This window comes from Perognathus longimembris, chromosome 24 (genome assembly GCF_023159225.1).
Source record: "Perognathus longimembris pacificus isolate PPM17 chromosome 24, ASM2315922v1, whole genome shotgun sequence".
Taxonomy (NCBI): Eukaryota; Metazoa; Chordata; class Mammalia; order Rodentia; family Heteromyidae; genus Perognathus; species Perognathus longimembris.
This window is the reverse complement of record NC_063184.1, coordinates 29,059,754-29,084,941: the sequence shown is the minus strand read 5'-3', so window position 1 is coordinate 29,084,941 and position 25,188 is coordinate 29,059,754. Positions and strand designations below refer to the sequence as shown.

General features: G+C 42.3%; 1 protein-coding gene across 1 annotated transcript in view; it reads right to left on the bottom strand.

Annotated features, from left to right (window-relative positions):
* Nucleotides 1-603: 603 nt before the first annotated feature.
* Ttc29 (tetratricopeptide repeat domain 29) overlaps nt 604-25,188 on the bottom strand; it is a 99,472-nt gene continuing 74,887 nt past the window's right edge. The window contains exons 9-12 of the mRNA XM_048333553.1: nt 23,582-23,705; nt 18,851-19,101; nt 11,031-11,055; nt 604-885 (exon numbers count right to left, since the gene is read on the bottom strand). Of these exons, the coding sequence (XP_048189510.1) occupies nt 604-885; nt 11,031-11,055; nt 18,851-19,101; nt 23,582-23,705 (682 nt within the window). The remainder of the gene's footprint in view (nt 886-11,030; nt 11,056-18,850; nt 19,102-23,581; nt 23,706-25,188) is intronic.

Below are 25,188 nucleotides of genomic sequence, written 5' to 3'. Positions count from 1 at the left end.
CCCTCAAAGTGAGGAAATAGGTTTACACAACTCATTTGCTACTGAGACTCAAATCAGCCCGGCACACTGCAGTGTTCTGTGCCTGTCAGTTTTTGACAGCTGTCAGTTTGCAGGGATGATCGCTTTATCTGAGCCCAGCAAGTGCTGCATTAGTATCTTCGGAAAATGGACGGTGAAAGCCGCAGTTTTCACTGTCCCAAATCCATTACCGCAGCCTTCTACGTGGGGTAGAGTGGCTTGTGGGCACTGGGGCAGCCCGTGCGTGTGTGTGTGCGTGTGTGTGTGCGCGTGTGTGTGTGTGTGTGTGTATTGATCCGAGTACAATGCCATGGGTAGCCAGAGAGAAAGAAGGAGAGTGTTTTCTGCTTAATGGGTTGGTATTAAGTAGGTGGGAATGGCTTCTAATTAGCCAACAATTGCTGTGTTTCCCGATTTCCCTCCTCCCCTCCTCCTGCTGGCCACCAGCTGCCAATCTGACCCCATTTTTTTCCTTTTTTTTTTTTTTCCTGATTTGGAGTTCATTGCTCACTGCAGCGAGAGCCTTTGTTTAGCAAAGCCGGCTCCCAGGGCCTCAGCTGCCTGCGATGGGGAGCAACTGTCAGGCTATTTTATCTCAACCTTTTCATCATTCTGCGGAAACGGATCCACCGAGTCCACCTGAGAGCGCCGAGGACCCGGTACCTCCCAGTCATTAGCTGCCACCCGACAGCCCTCCCTGGCCAGAGCCAGGCAACCGAGCGCTGCCGGCAAGGCAGGCCAACCATCACCCCCAGTCACCCCACCTTTCCCCACCAGCACAGGAGAATTCTGTCCCCTTTCAGCTCGTGAAGCGGAACGCATGGGTGGCGATTCCTTTGCCGCGCCCGCAGAAGGCACAGGGCTTGGCTGTGGCCCAGAGATATGGAAGTTCCTGTTTTCCACCACAGGCTTCCTCACGGGGGGATCCTCACAAGTGAGGCTGGGGCACGATTCCACCCACCGGGAAAAGCCTTGTGCAAAACTACTCGGTGGCACCAGGTAATCGGTCCCGTCCAAGGGGACTGACGCTACAGGTGTGTGATCCACAGGGCAGTTCCTGCCCAGGGCTCCCTGTGGCTCTTCTCAAAACGAAGCAGAGAAACATTTCTCACACATGTCCATGTGTTTACAGGCTCTCTCCTTCTCCTCCCCACCCCCCCACGCCCACGGAGAAACCATTTAGCTTGGATCCAGAACGTGTGTCATCAGAGCAGAATGAGGACATCTCACTCATCCTACGGCGGGGCACACTGTTTAGTAAAAGTCAAAACCATGCAAATGTATGGAAGGTACGCCGCTCACAACGTTGAACTACGGGGCCGTGAATGTCGGGCATAGAAATTTAGAAGGACAAGGTAGACAGGTCGCTGGATAGAGGAGAGACGTTTGGATAAATTATGAAGTGGTAAGAATTGATATGGTGTTGAAGTGACGAAGGGGATGAGCGCAAGAAACTTTTGACTTGATTTTTTTTTTTCCTTTTGTACCAGTCCTGGCTGGGACTTGAACTCACGGCCTGGGCATTGTCTCTGAGCTTCTTTTGCTCAAGGCTAGAGCTCTACCACTTGAGCCACAGTGCCACTTTTGGCTTTTTTTTTGGTTTATATGGTACTGATGAATCGAACCCAGGGCTTCCTGGAGGCTAAGCAAGCAGTCTACCACTAAGTCACATTCCCAGCCCTTCATTTGAGTTTTTTTTAAAAGTAGGTATCTAAAGGAGACAAAAGGAATAGATACACTGATTTGAAGTATTGTACCTATTTCATATGGAATCTTTCCCTTCCCCTCCACTCTCCTCCCTTCCCCTTCCTTATCCCTCCCTCCCTCCCTCCCTCCCTCCCTCCCTCCCTCCCTCCCTCCCTCCCTCCCTCCCTCCCTCCCTCCCTCCCTCCCTCCCTCCCTTCCTTCTTCCTGTCTCTTCTGCTTTCTTTCTTTTTTGTAGTACTGGGCCTTATGTTCAAGTGCTCTACCACTTGAAGAATCCTAAGTCTTATCCACCACCAGCTATTTATCAGATAGCGCTTGCGTTTTACCATCCCCAGCTCCTCCCACCCCCAGCATGGTCTCAAACACGAGTCCTCCTCTCTCCAGTGCACGAACTGCTGGGCTGATCACAGGTGAATTTATAACAACCTTCAGCAGCAACAACATTGCTAATGAATGTTATCCTTTCACAAAGCACTTTGTAGAGATACTGTTGGGATGTGAAGAGCGGTGCACAATATATTTAACATGACGATGAGCAGCAGCCTTAGGTCCTACTAAATGGGCTTACACGGGGGTGTGTTAATAAATAAAAGAATACACGAGGGAAGCAAGCCTTGCGTTATCACCTAAAATATTTTTCAAAACAACTTAAGCAACTTAGGTACCAGGTGAGCTTGTTAAAAGAACATTTGTAGACTCTGTAATTAGATATTAATTCAGAAGTACCCTAAAATACACAACCATAAGGACTCTTCTTCTTGGTCCCCGCCTCTCCCATAATTTTGGTATAAGTGGCCCTTGAATTGCTCATTGAGAGAGAGCCTCAGGCTCATTGTGAGATGAAATTTCCCACAGGGCAACTGGAAAAACTTACAAGTAGTGGAAAATTCAACCCATTATCTCAAGTCACCCATGCATTGTTTCCAACCTTTAACGTCATTCTCCCTCGTCCGATTTTACCGCTTATAATTTCTTTAAAATAAAAAAAAATGAAGCAGAGTAGATTGGAGGCAGAATGTAGCAGAAAAATACCAGAGAGCTTTTCAGATGGTACTCATTGTTTTGTCAAACAAAATGTTGATTCTGTTATGTATTCTAGGTCACAAGGAAGAATATATTCTGGTAGATTTTAGTCAAGAAGTCTATTGCTAGCCAGGTACTGGTGGCTCACCCCTGAAATCCTCGTTACTCAGGAGGCTGAGATCTGACGACCAGGAGTTGGGAACCAGGATGTCTTATCTCCAATTAACCACGAGATAACTGGAAGTGGCTCTGTGGCTCAGATGGTAGAGCACTAGCCTTGAGCAGAAGAGCTCAGAGACAGTGCCCAGGCCCTGAGTTCAAAAAAAAAAAAAAAGAGGAGAAAAGTCTGTTCTTTTACAATTCATTCTTCACCCAGGAGCCTTGTGAGAAACTAATCAGTCTTCAACATTCGGACCTCAGTGATAATTGTCCTCCTGAACAGACATAAAACCCAAAGTCATTACCAAGACTTAGAAGGACTAAATTAACAACTGCCCCTCAAAGACCAGCTTTGCCTATCTCTCCCTGGCTCAACTTACTGCAACTTTTTTTGGTATTTTTATTGTTAAAAGAAAGCAGCCTACATTTCCCCTGGACATTTTCTACCCTCCCTCTTAAGACAGGTGCAGGTCCGGCTTTTCTCACCTCAGCCAGGCTTCCCTGCAGACGGTGCCTCTTTTAAGAGGGTTCCTAATTGGAATCTTCTGTTCCAAAGAGTCCTCCCTAGACCCCATCTCTTTCTATCCTTTCAGTCACCTTTATTCTCCTTTCCTCATGCACAGCCCAAGTTCTAAAGCTTCTTCATCAGGCTCTCAACTTCCATTTCATGCTAACACAATTTCCTACTTTATACATTTAGATGGGGAGTTGAACCCGGTTCTCACTGTAGGTGTTGCAAATCGTTTTCCCACCTTCCCTTGCAACTGGGATGAGGTAGGTCCTGCGGCCAGCCCCCACCAGTGGGCTGTGTACATGCTAATCGCGGGCATTGGGAGCCAGTGGTAGAGGGCTGCTCAGCATCCATCCCACCGGCAGGGCTGTGGACTGCAAAGGCTCCCCAAAAGTGCTCCTGGCAGAAAGCCAACCTGCCAATGGATAGGCACTGTTGGCATTTTGTTTCCTCTGGACTGTATTATTATTTTTTTTCCTTGATGCTGGATAGACTTGGTTTCAATATACGAAACCCCGATTTTTCTTCCTAAATTTTTATTTGCAGGCAGTCCTTCTGTATTCCTATTAAGTGTCTATAAATATTTATACAGACCTAAGTTCACATTAAGTATGATTATGATTATATCCTAATTATTGAATCATACCTTCAAGTGGATCTATTTGTGATGGTGGATTGTTTTATTTATAGGTATTTAATTTTTTCTTTCAGTATATGCTCTTGTCTTTCTTCCCCCAAAGCTGGTTTTCCTCTACTTGCCTTTTAGAAATTGTACTTGTATAAGGACAGCTACCCTGTAGAAACCTGATATTTTTCTAGAAAGGAACATTTCTGTGTTATATACTGAAAGTTTACAAAATTATGCATAATTATCTATGCAATTACATTTGCACATGCTTGAAGACTTCTAGCCAGAAATGCCTAATAACATTTGCATGGTGAAATGAGACAGGAGGAGCAAAACGGAAGGGCCTTCAGGGCATGGTCATCTATTGAGGCATCCACTTGGATTTCCAACATAATCAGTCAGACAATTGTGTGCCTCAACTTAGTGGATCATGTAAATCGTTACACATTGATTGAAAAGTGATACTCGGAATACTCTGCCGGCTATTTCTTGCCAGTCAAATGACCAAGGGATATAGTATTTTCAAATTGCATCATATACGTTTGCAAACAGGATGACAACGTAACGTCCTGGTTGGAGGTGACAGAGTGATGGACAAGCGGACTGATGAAAAAGCGAATTCACTCAGAGGAGACGGGGCTGAAAGGCGACTTGGACATCTGTGTTATGAGAGAGTATCGTGTGATAGCACTGGGGTAGTAGTCTGCCTATCTGTGTTGACTAGGGTTTATTTTCAGACACAAACGTTTTCCTCTGCTCATATTGCATGCAACACAACTTTTTTTTTTCAGTTATAGAGGGAAATTAGTAGCAAAAAGCTGGACATAATCAGTTCAGTAGAAGGTATCTGGCTCTTTCATATCCTTGCTAGCACGTGATGGTAAAAGCTTGGGTCCAAAGAATGGTCTGAATGCTATAAATAGAAACCCCAAATTCTTATGGTGCTTTTGTTTATTCAGCCTTTCCTGGCCTTTCTTCATGAATCTATCTTCTTGAATTGATTTTGAAACTTCATTTCATTTTTATTTAACATCTGATATTAAAATATAGGGAAGCTTGAAAACAAAATATCCTTTCTCAGGAGCTTAACATAGAAGATGCAAGGCTAGAACACCTTTGAAAATGTTGAAATAAACTTCCTTTGATAAGCGTACAAAATATAGTTTATTCACTACTGATACAATGGAGTGAATAGTCTTAGTGTAGATAAATCAGACTGATTTTGCCAGAGGCTAGGTTGAACTGGCCTATTTCTCATTTTGGTTTCTCGATTGTCATTTCTCATAGTTTGATTCATGCTGGAGGTCGATAAAGGCATAAGACTTCAATAAACAAACTCGAGTTTTCCCTCTTAGTTTGACCAAGTCCTACTTTAACACCTTAAAGAGCACAATTAAGAACTGTATGTCTGCTTAGGATATCTAATTGAGGGTTAGGATGAAATGGAAGAAAGAAAAAAGACAAAACGTACCATTAAAGCAGAGGATCTGGGGAGGTTGAATGTTGGTTAGTGCTTTTAATATTCATTTCATGGCTGCCATTATTCAGAGGGTTCCAGTAGTTTCCAGTACCGCCTGGAATGATTTTTGCTTGGGGTCTAGCCTCTGGCCCAAGGAAGCCTGGACCCCCTGCTTAGGGTTCCTACATGGTTTGGATGACAAGTGTGCACCACAGCGCCAACTCTTTTTTTTTTTTTTTTTTTTTAATTTTTTTTTTTTTATTATCAATTGAACATAAATTTTTTTTTTTTTTTACAAGGTGCTGTGCAAAGAGGGTGCAGTTACATAGTAGGGCATTGTGTACATTTCTTGTGATATCTTACAACCTGTTTTCCCATCCCTTGTCTAGGTCAGGTAGACCCATATGCAGTATACAATGTATCAAGCACATATACAGTGTTCACAGACTTGGTCTCTACTGTCTCTCCATCTCCCTTTGTTAACAGTCATATATCAGGGAGATCATGCCCCTTTGTTTTCTGTGTTCTAGGCTTGTCTCACTCAACATTATTTGTTCGAGTTCTGACCATTTCCCTGCAAATAACAATATTTCACCATTCCTAATCGCTATGTAGTATTCCATTGTGTATAAGTACCATATTTTTTGGATCCATTCATCTGTGGAGGGGCATCTGGGTTGTTTCCAAATTTTGGCTATTGTGAATTGTGCTGCGATAAACATGGAAGTACAAATGTCCTTTTGATATCTTGGGTTTTGCTGTTTAGGATAGATGCCTAGGAGTGGTATGGCTGGGTCATAGGGTAGGTCTATATTGAGCTTTTTGAGAAACCTCCATACTGTTCTCCAAAGTGGCTGTACTAATTTGCACTCCCACCAACAATGGAGAAGGGTTCCTCTTTCCCCACAGCCCCTCCAGCATTTGTTGTTTCCTGAGTTCAGAGTATAGGCCATTCTAACTGGGGTGAGGTGGTATCTCAGGGTTGTTTTTATTTGCATTTCCTTTACTAGCAGGGATGTTGAGCATTTCCTCATGTGTTTCTTTGCCATTTTTATATCTTCTCTTGTGAAGTCTCTCTTTAGCTCTTTTGCCCATTTCCTAATAGGTTTATTGGGCTTGGAGGGGCTTAGTTTTTTGAGTTCTCTGTAGATGACAGATATCAGGCCTTTGTCTGTTGCTGTGCTGGTAAATATCCTTTCCCATATCGTTGGCTGTCTTTCTATTTTGGTGGCTATGACCTTAGCTGTGCAGAAACTTTTTAATTTGTAGTAGTCCCATTTGTTGAGTCTTTCCCCTATTTGTTGTGCGCCTGGGACTCTATTCAGGAAGTTCCTTCCTGTGCCTATAAGTTCTAGTGTCTTTCCTACTCTGTCCTTCAGTAGTTTCAAGGATTCAGGTCTGATGTTGAGGTCCTTGATCCATTTTGAGTTGATCTTGGTGCATGGTGATAGGCTTGGGTCTACTTTGAGTTTTCTGCATATGGCTGCCCAGTTCTCCCAGCACCAGTAGTTGAAGAGGCTATGTTTATTCCATTGTATGTCTTTAGCTCCTTTGTCGAATATCAGTTGGCTGTAAGAGTGCGGTTTTATTTCTGGGTCTTCAATTCTAATCCACTGGTCTTCCGATCTGTTTTTATACCAATACCATGCTGTTTTTGTTATGATGGCCTTGTAGTAGAGCTTGAAGTCTGGTATGGTGATACCTCCTGCACTATGTTTTTTGCCTAGAATTGCTTTGGCTATTCTAGGTTTTTTGCTGTTCCATATGAATTTATGGATTGGTTTCTCTATTTCAGTGAAGAATGTGGCTGGGATTTTGATAGGTATTGCATTGAATTTGTATAACAATTTGGGCAGTATGGCCATTTTCACTATATTGATTCTGCCTACCCATGAGCATGGGAGGTCTTTCCATCTCCTTGTGTCTTCTTTGATTTCCCTTATTAGATTTTTGTAGTTTTCATTGAATAGGTCCGTCACGTCCTTGGTTAAGTTGATCCCTAGGTACTTTATTCTTTTTTTGGCTACTGTAAATGGAATCGTTTCCATAATTTCCTTTTCTGTTTGTCTATTGCTGGTGTACAGAAAAGCTGCTGACTTTTGTGGATTGATTTTGTATCCTGCTACTTTGCCAAATTGGTTTATTAGATGTAGGAGTTTGGGTACTGAGTTTTTTGGGTCCTTGAGATATAAGATCATGTCGTCTGCGAATAGGGATAACTTGATTTCTTCCTTGCCGATGTGGATCCCTTTGATGTCCTCCTCTTGCCTTATTGCTATGGCTAGGGATTCCAGTACTATGTTGAACAGAAGTGGGGAGAGTGGGCATCCTTGTCTTGTTCCTGTGTTTAGGGGGAATGATTTAAGTTTCTCTCCATTTAATATGATATTAGCAGTTGGTCTGTTGTATATGGCTTTTATTGTTTTGAGGAATGTTCCATCTATTCCTGTTCTCTCCAAAGCTTTTAATAGGTATGGATGTTGTATTTTGTCAAAGGCTTTTTGGGCATCGACTGAGATAACAATGTGATTCTTGATTTTAGTTCTGTTTATGTGGTGAATTACATTGATTGATTTACGGATGTTGAACCATCCTTGTGACTGAGGGATGAAGCCTACTTGGTCATGATGTATGATATTCTTGATCACTTTCTGGATCCTGTTAGCTAATATTTTATTGAGGAGCTTTGCATCTGTGTTCATTAGTGATATTGGTCTGTAGATCTCTTTTTTTGTTGGATCTTTGCCTGGTTTGGGGATGAGTATGATATTAGCTTCGTAGAATGAGTTCGGGATTTTTCCCTCCGTTTCTATTTCGCGGAAGAGTTTGAGGAGTATTGGAATTAGCTCCTCACTAAAGGTTTTGTAGAATTCATTGGTGAATCCATCTGGGCCTGGGCTTTTCTTAGTAGGGAGGTTCTTGATTACCTCCTGTATCTCACCGTAAGTTATTGGTTTATTTAGTTGATTTATTTCTTCTTGGTTCAGTTTGGGCAGTTTGTACTTCTCTAAGAATTGATCCATTTCTGTAAAATTATTGTTTTTTGTTGAGTAGAGGTTTTGGAAATAGCTCCTTATGATTGTTTGAATATCGTGTGTATTTGTTGTAATTTTTCCTGTGGAGTCCCTGATTTTACGAATATGAGTCTCTTCTCTTCTTTTTTTTGTGAGTCTTGCAAGGGGTCTGTCAATTTTGTTTATTTTCTCAAAGAACCAGCTTTTAGTCTTATTTATTTGTTGAATGGTCTTTCTATTTTCAATCAGATTTATCTCTTCTTTAATCTTTGTAATCTCTCCCCTCCTAGTCGTTTTAGATTCTGTCATTTCTTGTTTCTCCAGTTGTTTTAGTTTCATCGTGAGGGTATTCACCTGCTCTGCTTCCATTCTTTTAATGTGGGTACTGAGTGCAATGATCTTGCCCCTCAGTACTGCCTTAGCTGTGTCCCATAGGTTTCTTTGTGATGTGTTTTCTTTGTCATTGTGGCTTATGAATTCGTTGATTTCATCTTTAATTTGATCTGTGGCCCAAGTGTTGGATAGCAGCGTGGGGTTTAGCCTCCAAGAGTGTGTATAGGCTCTGTGGTATCCTTTGTTGTTGAGGGTTACCTTTAATCCACTGTGATCAGATATAATACATGGGATGATGTCAATTCTTTTGTATTTGCTGAGGTTCTTTGTGTGGGCTATGACGTGGTCTATTTTGGAATATGATCCATGGGCTGCTGAAAAGAAGGTGTATTGGGTCTCTGTAGGGTGGAAGGTTCTATATAGGTCTGTTAGATCCATTTGGGCAATGGTGTTATTTAGGTCCTCAGCTCCCTTACTAATCCTCTGGGTGTTGGATCTGTCTCTTGGAGAGAGAGGAGTATTAAAGTCACCCACTATGATTGAGTTTGCATCTATCTTGCTCTGTAATTCTGTGAGAATTTGCTTGACATATGTCGGGCCTCTTTTGTTCGGTGAGTATACATTTATCACCGTGATGTCTTGATTCTGGATTTTTCCTTGTATCAATATGTAGTGTCCTTCTTTGTCTTTTTGAGTGGACTTTAAAGAGAAATCCAGCTTGTCTGAGATCAGGATGGCTACACCTGCCGTTTTGGTGGGTGCATTTGCTTGGTAGATCTTGCTCCATCCTTTCATTCGAAGCCTGTTTTTGTCCCTTGCTGTAAGGTGGGTCTCTTGTAGACAACAGATGTCAACTTTTTGCTTGCGGATCCATTCTGCCAGTCTGCTCCTCTTGATCGGGGAGTTTAAGCCATTTATATTTAAAGAGATCAAGGATAAGGGTGTTTTTTCTCCTTCCATTTTCTTGTTGGGCTGTTTTTTCCTGTTGTTTTTTTTTTTTCTTCTTGTCTTTAGTGAGCTTGTGTTTCTGCTGGACTTTGGCTATTGAAGTTTCTTTCTGAATCTGTCTGTGTGTCTTTTACGATCTCTGTTGGGTGGGCTTCCCCTCTTAATATTCGCTGTAGGGCTGGTTTTTTATTCACATACTCCTTTAGCTCCTCTTTGGTGTGGAAAGATCTGGTTCTCCCTTCGAATGTGAACTCCAGTTTCGCTGGATATTTGATCCGAGGTTGTAAATTGTTATTCTGAAGTACTTGGATGGTGTTCTTCCACTCACTTCGAGCTTGGTAAGTTTGTGTGGATAAGTCGGATGTTATTCGAATCCTCTTCCCATTGAAAAAAGTTTCCTTCTTCGCTTTGGCTGAATTCAGAATTTGCTCTTTAATCTTGAGGTCTGTAGTCTTGAATATTATGTGCCTTGGGGTGGTTTTCCTGGGGTCTGGCCTGCCAGGTGTCCTATAGGCTTCGGTTACCTGGATGGGGTCCCCTGTGAGATTGGGGAAGTTTTCTGCAATAACTTTATTGAGAACATGATTAAGCCCTCTGCTCTGATATTCGGCTCCTTCTTCTATTCCAATTATACGCAGATTATATCTCTTGTCTTTGTCCATTAGTTCCTGGAGTAATCTTCCCTGAAGCTTCACCTTTTCTTGGAGTGTGGTCATTTTCTGGTTGTTGTCAGCTGATTCATCGTCCAGGCGAGAGATTCTGGATTCCATATGGTCCACTCTTTGTGTTATGGTTTCAATTGCGGAGTTTATGGATGTCAGAGAGCTATTCATGGTTGTCATATCAGCTCTGATCGTGGAAATTTCTTCCTTTAAAGAGTTGTATTTTAAATCTATTTTTTCATGCATTTCAATTCTCAGGGTGTGGAGATTTTCTTTAAAGGCGGCTTGCATTGTATCCATTTTTGCTTCCATTTCTTTAAACGAGGCTTGCATTGTATCCAGTTTTGCTTCCATTTCTTTCTTGGCTTCCTGGGTGTCCTTCCAGATTTCCGCTCTAAACTCCTGGAATTGTTTTCTGATTTCATTTCTGACGGTTTCGATCATTCCTGTTAACATGTCCTCATTTGCTTTTTTATTCTCCATCTCCTCTCCAGTCGTGCTGCTTTTTGGAGCTGGCGAGTTGGCTTGTCCTTTGATGAACTGAGTTATGTTTCTTTGTGATTTGCGCATCTGGAAGTCTGTGTAGATCTTCCCTCCCTTCTGTGTAGGCGTGTCTGCGTCAGCAGGTGCTGTCGCTGTGGCCCCGCCTACCAGTGCAGGGCACGCCTATCAGAGCGGGCGCTTTCGCCGGGGCCCCGCCCTCCTGTGCACTGTGAGTCCCCTACAACAGGCACTTAAGTGGGGTCTGCCTCCCAGAGCGAGCCCTGGGTTGTTGGGTTGTGCTTGCGCCCTCCCGCGAGTCCGTTGGGGGGGGGAAGCAGTATGCGTGGGGCCCAGTGGGATCGACTGTCCGGGTGTGGCTTGGCACCCTCAGACCTCGCCTCCGCTGCGAGGAGGGGGAACGAGATCAGGCTCAGGTGACCCTGCTGGGCTGGTATTGCCCACCAGCGCCTGTGATTTTAGTTGTAAGAGTCCGCAAGGTCTAGGCGCCTCGGGTGGGGCTTGCCCTGCCGGCCGTCCCTGGCCCCTGTTGGGAAGGGGACGGGGCCGGTTCTGCCAGTTCAGGAACCTTTGGGGGCTTGGGGCTGTTCCGCCCTTCCCCTGCTAGACTGGCTTCCCAGTGCCTGCTGGGAGCTTCCCGCCTGATTTGGGGAATCTTTGTTCCCACGGGAGTGGGGAGGGGGAGGGAGGGAGATATATCGTCTTTGTCGGGCTTGGGTCTCCCGTTGGGGGAAGGGATTATGGGGGACTCACTTTTGCTGCTTTGTGTGTGTGTCCCGCACCGCCGTTGGCCCTTCAGGGGTTGGCGAAGTGTCGTGGTGGCTCCCCCGTTCCCTCTTTCTGCCGCGCTGGGTTCCCTTGTCCGAATCCGGTGTGGACCCGAACTTCTCGTCGCTGCTGGGTGTGTCTTGGTCCGCACCCTGCTTTGTGTCCGTGGGGTCTCCCGCTATATGGATTCTGCGCTCCTGGCAACCTGTCTGCCGATCGCCGGGTTTCCCTTTCCCAGCCTGACCCTGTTTGGGCCAGGGCCGGCTGGTGGGGGGAGGGTGCCCCGATTAATCTCCGGCTCCGTGTAGGTTTTCGGTTCTTCTTTTTTGCTCCTTTTTGTTTTCCTGCGTTTCTCCACTGCTTCTGGATGCTGGTTTTGCTGGGTTCTTGGTGGAGTGTTGGGTGTTGGAGTTCCCAGCTCGCTATTCAGTTGGTGCGAGTCGGGGTGCCTCCCTATTGTCTCGGCGCCATCTTCGAAGGCTCGCCAACTCTTCTATAATGGATGGAGATGGAGTCTTGAGAACTTTTCACCCAGGCTGGCCTTGAATCATGATGCCCCAGGCAGCAAGGATTGTGGGTGAGAGCCACCAATGCAAATGCTGCCTTACTCACAGAGTCACAAGGAAGACAGAATTGAAAGAAAAGTGAATTCTGTGACTGGGAGGAATACATGTGTGTACACACACACGCACACACACACACACACACTGGGCTGACTTTAGCAAGAATTAAATCTGATAAAACCTGTGCCTTTGGTACGTTCATACTTTAAATAACAATGGCATGCCACCTCTTTTTCAGAATACATTTTATAAATCAATTCACAAGAGCGGTGTCCTGAAAGAATATGACCAAAGCAGAATGAGATCCAGTGGTAAAAAGCATCTAACGACCTTGGGATTGGCGTGTGGAATGCAGGACACATTCTGTAAAAGGGCACGGTGGGGCGTAGAAGACTAACCCTCTCCATGAACCCTCTGAAACAAATACAAAGGGTAACAGCGGATTCTTCCAGAACTGGACACCCTGGCCTTAATGAAGTCTCAGCATCCACTCTGCCCTAGCTAACAAATGAACTTGCCTTTAAGCATTCTAAGCCAGCAATTAAAGACAGCACAGAAACAAAACTGGGATTAGAGAAACTCAATTACATTTTTCCACCCCAAAGAAGTGGCGAGTTCACTGTGCACGAGAAAGTTAAGGCTGGTAACACCACTAGCTACCAAGAAGTGTGAGCAGAATCTAAAAGAAGTCTAGTTTTGTTTGAGCAATCAAGAATTCTCTTTTATTGAACCAAGGCAGCAGATAGAGAAGGAGATTCTCAGAAGGGGGAAGGAAGAAAAAAAAAAAAGAAAGAAAAAGGGAAAAAAAAATCTTTCAACCCGAGGGATCTAGAGCTACATTATTATTTCCCAATGAAGTGAATGTCAGCTTCTGAAGAAATACTTCGTTTCTTCAGAAAGCAACTAGTCATTTGTGTGGTAGAAACAGGTGGAAGGTGGGCGAACTGTATTTGAGTGAGAACACTTGAAATACAGCTTCAAAATTTTCTCTATTTTCTTTCCAAATTTGGTCACAATTAAGTATTGATTTGTTCCTGTCAGTATGTTTCGTCTTTGGAAATACTCTTGTTTTCTGATCAACTGCAGAAACCCCTGGCCTTTTGAAGCTCTGTCTTGATAATTAGGAGAGATACACTTACAGAATCCACGATGATCTCAATAAACTTAGCAAAAGCAAAGTTGCCTGCCTTTCCTCTGCTTCATTTTGACGTTCGCCTGGAGTCTATAAGGCCCATCTTTTAATACTTTATATGCCCTTTGTCTCATCTCACTCATTTTCCCTGACTAGAAATGAAAATAGAACACAAAGATTTTTTTTTTAAGAGTCTCTGCTCCTTTAAAACAACAATCTCGGGTAGACCCCTGGTGTGTAAACCTCTGCCTTCCTTGTCCCTGGCTGCGGGCTTCCGAGCAAGCTCTATCATCTGGATGGAGCTAGGCCAACCCAAGTGACATCGTGGGGACAAGGACACCGCAGACGGCAGACTCCCCCTATATCGGAGGTGCATCGTGTGACCACAGATGGGCATGGGGCCTTTGGGGGGGGTAATGCCCTCCATGTGGAGGTTTAGCCGCCCAGGCTCCTGCCATCTTGTCGCTCCATTGCTTTTAGGAAAGCATCTTCTGTGATGGTTACAGCAAGGAAAGAATGGGCCGCAGGGTCTCTGGTGGGGTGGCCTAGGCTGAACCCCACTCCCCCGTGGGGAGGCCCACCCAGGGCCCCTTGGCCATGTCCTGTTACAGAACCCTACCAGTGCCAAAAAGGCTGAGAAGCGCCGCACTCCCTGCACTGGGCAAAGCAAAGCCAGGCACTAGCGCTGGGAAGCACTTGAACCATTGACTCCTCCTCCAGCAATGGTGCCTCCTACATGATCAGCAGGAATGACAGAGGGCGGTTGTTTTTCCTGAAGGGAAAAGGGACACCTTAGCTCTCGTGAGGTTCATCCGAGAGTAGTTTATCACTTACAAACTCGAACAACCTTTTCTTTTTCCCCACAAAAAAATGAAAAGTAGGTTCAAATTGAAGATAGGAAAGAAATGACACCCAGGGTTGGTTTATAGAGGTAAATTCAGTGCTAATTTCCATAAGGCGGATGCTGGGCTTATCATCTTATCCCACTGTGGCGGGATGATTGAACTGCAAACCATGTCCCAATGCCCCTGAGTTCGAGCCACGGGTGATCATCCAGCATTGAAACCCACCCTAATAATTCAGAACAAGTAAAAGAACATTCAGGCAGAAGAGGGCGTCTCAATCAGTTCAGCCACACTGACTGCTTAAAAACATCTTTCAATGCTTTGGAAGAATGGTTGTTCTCATCGGGAAAGGAAGTAAGTTGGGAGGAGAGGTACGTGAGAACACTGCGTGGGTTTTTTTTTTTTTTTTTTTTTACAATTCAGAGAGAATATCACATTTTGAAATATTGCCTCTGATTTAAAATATTTAACAGACTTCTACCATAAAAAGTAGGTCATTCAACAAATAATTCAGATTTTTTTCTTCCGCACTATTATGCGTCAGGTGCCTGCTCACTTCTGGGGCGACAGGGATAGTCGAAGTTGCTCCTTCATGACAGGTAATGGACAGCGTTGCTTAGAACTTTATTTTTGCAAGTAACAGAAATCCCAACTACTTGTGGCTTTGGAAATAGAAAAAACAATATCTGGGTTGAAGAGACATTGGCTAAAGGACTCCAAAGTCTGTGATCAGACAAAAGGAATAAATTCAGTAGTCTACTGTGCAACATGATTTTAGTCACTGATAATATATTTTGAAAATCACTACTATAAATGTTCTTACCACAAAAAAAATCGAGGCAATTTATATATTAATTAGCTTGATAGAAACATTTTATGATATATATTAATATTTCAAAACATCACATTGCAAGCATGCATAAATTTTGTCAAGTAAACATACTACAATAAAATAAAAAGGGAGACAATGCCCATAAAAGATGTTGGTAACAGAGCTGGCTAAATGGCTGTAAGTACAGGTCTAGGTTATCATTGGGATTCAGTTTTTTGGTATTTTACATCTGGGTCTGCGATCCAGAAAGCAAGATGAATTAGCCTTTCCTACAAAAAAAAGGAGGTGGGGGGGATGTTTCCTTGACTATAGAAGTAGTAGTTACAGTAAAAAGATTAAACTATGCTATGGAGAACTCAGTAGAAACGTCCTCAGCCTGCCAATCTGTATCAATTGTTTCAGGCTTGTATCATTTCATTGAGGTGCAATACTTCACTTTTTGTTTTTCTCCCTGAATTTCTATGCTTGGGAGAAACTCTATTCCTTTTTTTAAAAAATATCATGTACCATTTTAATTTATTGTTATAATTTTTGCCTTAAAAAAGAAGTAGCAGTGCAAAGGAGTTTCACTTACTCTACTACTGGGCAGGGAGGGAGAGCTCCGAGTCTCTGTGCCCCTGTCTGGGTGTTGAGTGTAGGGCAGTCACTGGAAGCTGACTCGGAGTCAGGAGTCACCGCTCCATTTCATCTCGAGACCTCGCTCTCCCGGCTCGAATCCCCAAGGGGGTCAGGTTCCTCTGCTTAAAAGAATATTGCCTGCTCTCTGAGCTAATGATTTGTTTGGAGGATGGAAGTCTCCAAGGTGGCGATAACCGCACAGCTTTTATAATGTATCTTTCAGATCTTTGATCTGAGTTTTTTTTTCTCCCTGAATACATGGGACCCCTCCATGCAAGATTAAACATGTCTCTTTGTAGAAGAAAGGCAAAAAATTCCAAACTTAAAAGCGGCTCAGGTTCCCAAATAATATTTTTTGGAGTTATTTTTTTTTTCTTTTTTCCATTTTGTCAACATCGTGTTTAGTGAGCGGCCTCTTTCATTCATGTGATAATTGGACCGGGAATGCAGCCTTCCCAAAGAAGCTACAAATTTAGTTTTGAGAAAGTGGTTAGTGCTTGCTAACTCATGATCAGAGCATAGCCACACATCCTGAATTCCACCTAATTCAACAGCTATTTACGTGTGTCCTAACAGATGTCAACCAACCTTCTTTTATAGAGAATATGAAGAATCAGGACCTGTTTTGTTTTGTTTTTCTTAGAGATTCCTACTCTTAAATTGGGCAGCAAGACAACAGTAGGCTGTTGGGTATTACAAATAACCAGATCTTGAAGAGAAATGAATGACATTTGTTACCAGGGGTGAAGCTGAGTGAATTGGTGATAAAACAGAAGGTCAACGCCGAGGAAGCAGTTAGGGAAGGAAGTGGTCACAAAATGTCCAGAAGTTTGTATGTAACCAAAAGTCAGTAAGAAGCCAGGGAAGAATTTTAAGCAGAGTAAGGAGAAAGAGTTACAGTTTAATAACTATTTTGATGCATTTTAAATAGACTTTTTTTTGCTATAATTTGAATAAAGAGTATCTAAACAATCAAGCATGCTTGATAATATGGTACAGGTTTTATTTCCTCATAGAATACCCCTCCAAACATGAAATATGTCAGTTGTAAGAGAATTAACTTTTCATCTGTCCTTAAGTCTGAAATATTGTTATTTTTTATTATTATAGTGACCTATGCTTGGATTTCTAATGTGTAAAATCAATCAGTAAGAAGGAATGGTTTTAGAGCACTCCAAAGGATGTAATCTGTTCCTCCTCCTCAACCTACAAAGAACTGACTTTCTAATATCTGAATAATAATTAAAATGCCTTTTTTGGTTCTGTTTCCTAAGCCATTTACAACAAAGCAGGCCCTTTTCAAAACATAGGGAGAGAAATATTAGAAGTACAGAAAAAATGGCTTTGTAGAGTAAACAAAAACAGAAGATTTTTCAAAAGCCAAAACCAGTATGGATCTTCAGCTAATCATAAGCTGGTTTTATTCAGGAGAAACATTTTTCATCTGTAGTTCTCATCACAACAGTGGGAGTTTATCCAAGATAAAATTTGAAAACATGACAAGTTCAGCTCTAACAAACTGTTAGCAGGGCAAGTCCTCGAACACAAATCATTTTTCTCTGCTTTGTCTCCTCTTTTTCTTGGCAGACAACATAAAAGCTTGACAATTACAGAACTCAAAATACTCTAGAACAAACTTCCAAGACAACACAGAATCCTGATGTAAATCATGACAGTGGTTATTGGCAATTGGAGTACTTGAATCCACAGAGACTCACCAGACTGTCCACGTTTGAAGGCTTTATCTTGTTTCCTCTTACTCTAAATGTATTTGCAATAAGACTTCTACTGATTTCATAACCAGGGCACCACAAGTAGCAAGTGAAATTCTACTGACCTAAAAGAGTCAATAAAATCCTTTGTGCTTCAGTTACTATGGTTTATTATTTTATCCTGTGGGTTTATAAATACCAAAATATGTTCTTGTTTGAGCTAGAATGAGTTCAAATCACATAGCAAATGCATCTTCAGACAGCACAAAGGTTTTGCCTCATGCTTCCACTTAAGCTACTGTAAAATCTTTCAAATAATTTATATTTCAAAGTTTGATACACAAATAATTGTATAAGTCAAAGGTTTGTCAGAAACTGGGTTTGCTTGTTTCAAAGAGTCTTGCTTTATAGCCCAGGACAGCTCTAAACTTACAATTCTCCCGCTTTATCCTCCCAAATACTAGGATTAAAGGTGTGCACTATCATGCCTGGCCTTGATTATTTATTTTTTTTATAATATTCTCCTCCAAAATTCTTAACTGGAGGCTACAGCTGAACCAAGTTGTCACGTAAACTTTTACATGCTCTTGAGTTGTTTGTAACTGACTTTAATTTTTCCCATGATAAGAAGGATATAGGAAAATGTAGTATTTAAAGGAAGTCACTCTCAAATATTTTCTGAATAATACTCAAGAAAAATTAATAACATAGGGAAATTAACTACCATCAGTCAGGTAAGTGCAGGCTATAAAACAGCATATTAGCCTTAAAAGCTTTCTCTCGCACGCATGTGGCATGATAGCAAATATTATTTTAAAAAGTGTAGTGTGATTTTACATTTCTTACAATTGGTCCGTCCTCCGTGGCTCAGTGGACTCTACGGACTATTTAAGGTGACGGGAATTGGGTATGGTGGCACACTCCAGTTACCCCATTACTCAGTACTCTGCTCAGAAGGCTGAGATTTGGAGGAGCATGATTTGAAGCAAGGCTTCAAGGGTAGAAAAGTCGGAGACTCCGGCTCCAAAACAACAAGTCTAAAAGTAGGGTTGGAGGCATCACTAAAGCGGTAGAGTGCCAGCCATGCAAGTAAGCCAGGGAAGCGCAAGGTGCTGTGTTCAAAGCTCTGTACTGCCAAAAGAAAAGAAAAAAGATAATTGGGAGACAAAAAAAACCCCACCACCCAGCTCCAGAACAGTGACTCCATCAGGTAGGGCTAATCTTTTCCCATGATCATATGCTTCTCCCGAATGCCCCAAAGTGCATTATGACACGTACAACCACTCCTCGTGTAGGAAGTAAGTAAAAAAACAAACAAACAAAAAAAAGAGTAAGATTAACGACCAGATTAAAATCCCCAGTGGCTGAACAACCCTGTCCAGCAGACACCAGCAAACGATTAAGGATGCTAGCAAACGCCGAAGCCCTACCCTGCGCAGGATCGAGCTCCAGGTGGCTCCGGTTCTCCTTCCAGGACAGCAGGCAGTCCAGGCCGGCGCCGCCGCCGCCATCGTCAGATTCTATGCAGTTGCTCATCGCTAGCATCATCTGGTGGGCTTTAGCTATGCCGTAATGAACTTTGGTTTCCTCCGTCAGAGGCACGTTCATCAGTTCTACTGTGGTGTCAAAAGCTTGCTGGAAGAACTTAGAAGCTTTGCTGTACTTTCCCTAAGGAAAAGGAAGTAAGAGGGGATTTGAAATGTCTTCTGTCGTCATTGCCATATCCGCTCCCGTCCCTTGCCTGTCACAGGTGGGCTTTTCAAGGCCTGATGGCTCCTCTTCGGGAAGAAAGCGTGGTTGGGGTCCAGTAGACTAGGCTGGCTCAGAACCTCTAATTTGGTCAGAAGCTGCAATTGTTACGCTGGATTATGTGAAACTGAAGTTCTTTTGGATTAAAAATAAAGGGGTCAAATATTGTCAGTTTCATCTGGTATCCTAATACAACAGCAGACAGGAGACTGGGGGTAAAAAAAAGAGGAACCAAACCGCGTTGGTTTTGATGGAATTTTATTTCTCACAGCATTGGATTTACCTAAGGAAATGTTTCAGTTATCCTCTGCTTCTTGTCACAGTAAAAGGCCATTTTTCTGCCAATTTATTTAATGAAAGAAAAGAGTCTATTTGTTGATTTGGTCACGGTCTTTGTTTTCACATAAATACCTGCCATTCTTCAACTGAGAACCGTGAACCAACTAGGTTCCTTAAAAACCCATGATCTCAATAGCACCAACACAAATAAAAGGACTGTATATAAATACCTATGCTTTTTTGAAAATTAAGTTTATTGGAACATTTTAAACTTAAAAGTATTTAAGATTTGTCTTTGTCCATTATCTTTCTTTAAAGCCATTATCCACAAATAGAAGCTTTTATGAAATATTGAAACCAGTAGTAGAAAATATATATATATACATATATATAGAGAGAGAGACACATATATAGACACACACACATATTCTTCATTTTCCATCAGTCACTCCAGGAAGAAAATACTATTTTTATTTTATAGAAAATGAAATGGGATTGAGCTATACTTGTAAAGACTCTACAAAACTAAACTTCCCACCTTCAGCCCCTCATAATCCTTTGGTCTTCCTTCTTCCTCCCCTCTCCCTCTTCTTCCTCTCCCTACTTTCATGCAAACAAACTAAACTACTCACACTACCCAAACATAGACAGGTAGAAGTGGTGAGCTCCTGTTTTCTACAGCAGGGCGGGGAACTGGGGCTAATTTAAACAGAATACCTCTATATTGTATTGTGATAACATTTGTTTGTTGAGGAATTTTTTTTCTCTTATTAAAATGACATAGAATTTATGTTAGAAAAAAGATCAGTTCATTAGGAAAAAAATAAAACTGTACCAAAGGTGATATTTCGGTGATGAGGAAATAAATTCTGACTGAGAAACAGTAGAAATGTGAGAGATAAGGAAAATATGAATTGCCTTGATTGATATCAAAGGTACAGGGTAAAATACACGAAAACATCTGATTAGGCCCCAAACAGCCTTTTAAGGAAAGCAAGAGAGATGTATCTAATTATAGTTCTAAATTATGCTACTGATTTTTTTTTGGCCAGTCCTGGGGCTTGGACTCAGGGCCTGAGCACTGTCCCTGGCTTCTTTTTGCTCAAGGCTAGCACTCTGCCACTTGAGCCACAGCGCCACTTCTGGCCGTTTTCTATATATATGGTGCTGGGGAATCGAACCCAGGGCTTCATGTATACGAGACAAGCGCTCTTGCCACTAGGCCATATTCCCAGCCCTATGCTACTGAATTTTATGGTTTTAGGTGAGAATTTGAATTTGGAAAATGGGCACAAATGAATGGACATATTCAAATTTTGAGAATCACTTTTCCATTTTTGTCACGTTAAAATGAACTTCTTCATGTTTGCTCACTAAGTACCCAGGATGTGACCCCATGAAGACAGAGAGAGGGTAGTGAGCTTGTCATTAGTGGAAGTAATGATATATCTTAGCTTTAACTAATAAGTGATTCTCTCTAGAACAGGAGCACTGAACTTAGATAATTATCCTTTATTCAAGTTGTGTATTGCATTCCATCTGTAGACCCAGATCTGGTCTCAACTTAGATAGCCCAAAACCCTGCCAAGGAAATCTACCATCAATCCTGAGATGCAAGCGTTTTTATACTTACTGTTTTGGAGTGAGTTTTAATTTTGAAAGAATTTATTATTTAAATTGAATCTCTTGTTATTTTTTTTTAAAAACAAAATCTGTGCAATCTTCCACAGTTTATTCCTGTTATAAAATCATCTCTATTCTAATAAGTGCAAAAGATTTCAACAGTCCTGACAATCTTAAGCCTGAGTTTGAGAGATGCCATGAGTTTAAAATGTCACAAATCATCTTACAGGAAGAAGAAAATGTCTTTTAATGATAGGCATGTGGGACAATTCTAGGGGAAGATCTCAGTGACATCACAGACACGAAACAATGCCTTGGCTGTTGCATTGTCACACAGAATTTCATGCGATATTCTGATTTACCAGTCTGTCTTCATGTCTACGATGTCACTCAATCCAACCAGCAACCTCGAAAACAATGGGTATTCTCAGGAGTAAGGACAAAGCATTTCCTGTCCCTCTTCCTCAGTTGTTTTAGTGTTGGAGCTATGATTCTTTTAATTATGTGATTTATCTGATCTTATTTAGGAATGAGAAATCTCATGAAGGGTAAGATGTGATGATTTCAGGAGAAAACATAGAATGTAAGGAAACATTGACGAATTGCACGAGCTGGTGGATTATGAATCTAGAGTTGGGGACAGGAGGCCCAGGGGAGATTGAGGCCTGAGCTATTACAGAGCTAGGCATCATAGTATAGTCAATGCACACTGGGACACATCCCAGTACATAGCTTTTAAGGTACCTTGTTATTGACAACTGAAAGGTGTAGAAACCGAGGATCAAAGTAATAACTTGCCTAAGGGCTCAGCTACTTTATTAGTGGTTAACTCTATAGCTCAAATTTAGGTGGATAAAACCCAAGGTAGTTCCTCTTTGTTTTGCTGTAACTTCCAATTTACTTTTGGTACTGGTCTTGGGGCTTGAACTCAGGGCCTTGGTGCTTTTTCTGAACCTTTTTGCTCAAGGATAACCATCTACCATAACTTTGAGTCACCACTCCATTATTAGCTTTTTTTTTTTTTTTTGGTAGTTAATTAGAGCAAAGAGTCTCAGGGACTGTCCTGCCCAGGCTGACTTTGAACTATGATAACTCCTGAGAGCAGCTAGGATTATGGGTGTGAGACACCAGCACCTGACCAAATTTACTTTTGAGATATAGTCTTACTAGATAACCTAGGAAGTCCTTGAACTCATAACTGTCTTGCCTTATTCCCTTGAGGGCTGGGATTACAGTCTTGTATCACCGAAGCCTGACTGATAGAGTTTTCTTCTTGGAGAAGCTTGGCATATAAGTGTGTGTGTGTGAGTGTGTGTGTGTGTGTGTGTGTGTGTATACATATACATATATATATAATTTCACAAGGTATTTATACCACTAAGTACCTTGTGAATTTATATTAAGCTATATAACTGGAATAAAGGTATGCAATAAAATTAGGAAATATCTGCAAGTCACTGAAAAGCAGAGCTATAAAATCATTTATTTTCAATGTTTTCCTAGGAAATGGCTTTTTAGAAACTTGAAAGAAATTCAAGTTGCTATTAAGATTTCCACCATCTCAAAACTATAAGAATGAAAAATAAAAGAACCATTACTTTAATCTAATGAATCTACTTTTTGGTGTCTGTTAACTGTCAAATATTACTCTGTAATTATTTAACAACTCAGCTAGCTTGGTATGTCATCTGTAGCTCTTTTAATTTGAAGAATGCTCTTGAAATATGACTATTACTACTTCTTTCTTCCTCCTCCTCCTCCTCCTCCTCCTCCTCCTCCTCTTCCTCCTCCTCCTCCTCTTCCTCCTCCTCCTCCTCCTCTTCCTCCTCCTGCTCCTCCTCCTCCTCCTCCTCCTCCTCCTCCTCCTCTTCCTCCCTACTACTACTGCATAAATATTAAATGCAACTTTAATAGAGTTAGGTTCTCTACATAGTCAGCGTCTTGATGAGATCAAGAAAGAGTACATGCACAACTGAGGAATATTATTGCCTTAAGAAAAGGATGGATCCTATACATGGTCAAAACAGCAATTACAACTACAGGAGCAAGCCTCTTTCTTATGATTTCTCAAAGAGATTCTGGGAGGGAGAAAGGACAAAATGGGGAGAAAAGAACTCAAGAGCCCACAACAACCAGTGCACTTGGATGCTGTCAAAATACTTAAGTGTCCTACAGAACCACGTTGGGGCTGCTGTTTCTCCTCAGGGACTGAACATCATATGTCACAGCCTGATGAATAAAATAAGAATTTGGGGCTAGAAAGAGAATGTTAGGGCTGTTTCTATGTAAGTCAGGGTTAGTGGCTGTGGGGCTTTGCCTCGGGCAGCGTGAAGGACTACAAGAGGGATTTCTCTTCCCAGGCCTTGTCTTGCGCACTCATTACAGCCAAGGTCCCGACTGTTCAACATGGCAGGTACAGGAAGGGCAAGGACCAAGTGAGCACAGACTCCCAAACTTCTGCACATTTTCTCTGAAAACAAGAAGCACAGATACTCACTTTCTCATTATAGATGTCGCCAAGCATGGTGCTTGCTCTCACAACATCCAGACTTTGGAAATTGTTCTTAGAAATCTTCACAACTTTTTCCAAGTATTTGATTGCTTCTGTTGTCTCTCCTTTGCTACAACAGATAACATAGGGAGCCATGAGAACAGCATCTCATGTAATATCACAGTGGAAAGAGGGTATTTTGTATCTATGCTGTAGAAAATTCAGGGTGGTTGAATGAATGGGTCCACAAAATACGGCGCAGTCATACAGCAAGATATTAAATGCAGTCATGAAAAGGAAGCACTGATAAGTATTAAAACATGGATGCAATTTGAAAACATACCACATCAAAGAAGCTAGATCACATCTTGTGTGGTTGAATTCACATTACATGTGATATGACACTCCCACAGAAAGCAGATTAGTGTCTCCTAGAGGTTGGGGCGGGGTGGGAAGGGGGAGAAATGACTTTTTAATGAGTGCAGGATTTCTTTTAAAGGGTAACCTATAGGCCTTAAAATGAGATAAAGTTTGTGTGCTCACAAACCTTTATAAAAGACCAATGTTGGTTTATTCTTCCAAGCTTTCCCCAGCCCTGATAATTCAGGCATCACTAACCTCGTACATATGAGTGTTCTGTATTTGGACAAAATGTTTCAGAAGCCATCTGGGTTCTAGCAGAGCGCTTGGGATATAGCAGGCACGTATATATTACATGCATTACATAGAGTTGAAAATTTGAGAAGGGAATTACGTTGTACACAAGAGAACTCAATATGAAGGTAAATTGTGAGACCCTCAGCTGTGGAATCTATGACTAAAGTGATTTCAAGACCATCAAGAAAAGTTGTGGAGTTAGCAAATACCCTAAGATACTTGAGTGTCTGAGGACTATGCCTCTGACCCTTGAAGACTCTTCCCGTTGGTCTGGCGATGAGCTAACCGTCCACCCTACGTGATGCTTTGACATTGATTTCACCGTCTCCCAGCCTAGTATAGTTGAGGGGTACGTTTCAACTCGCAAGGCAGCTCAAAGGAACTCGATGAATTAATGAAGGCCAATCTAGCGAGTACAATGATCCCCAAGCATTCAGATAGACGGAAAGCCATCGTGACAGGTGCTAAGGGAACTTGGAATGATCTGACCTAGCTAGCATGCTCCCGATCACAGAGGACTTCTTTCTTCCTCCTCTGCCCTCTCCTGGGTCTTCAATCCATAGATTTGGAGCCACTGCTCCTAAGCATCCTTGTTTTTCTAGAAGTGTTTTCTCCTCTCCCGCCTCCCGCGCTCTCTGCCTGCCCCTCTCCTCTCTCATTTCCCCACATCTCTCGTTCATCTCTAGATCACTCACCGACACTGAGGTTTCTGCCCCGCAAGGGCTGGCTCTTTCCCGAGCTCGGCTGGGGCCGGGCCCTCTCCTCCCCACCGCTGCTCCCTGTGGACATCTCAGAGACTTCCACGGCGTGACCTAACTGCTAGGCGCTAATGCTTGGGAAATCTATTTCTGGCCCAGATTTCTCCTGCATTTTAGATCCACATTTTAGACCTTCTCCAGCTCTTTCTTGGAGTAGAATAGTCAGGAAAGAAAGGTAAAAAGGTGGAGATTCTTTGC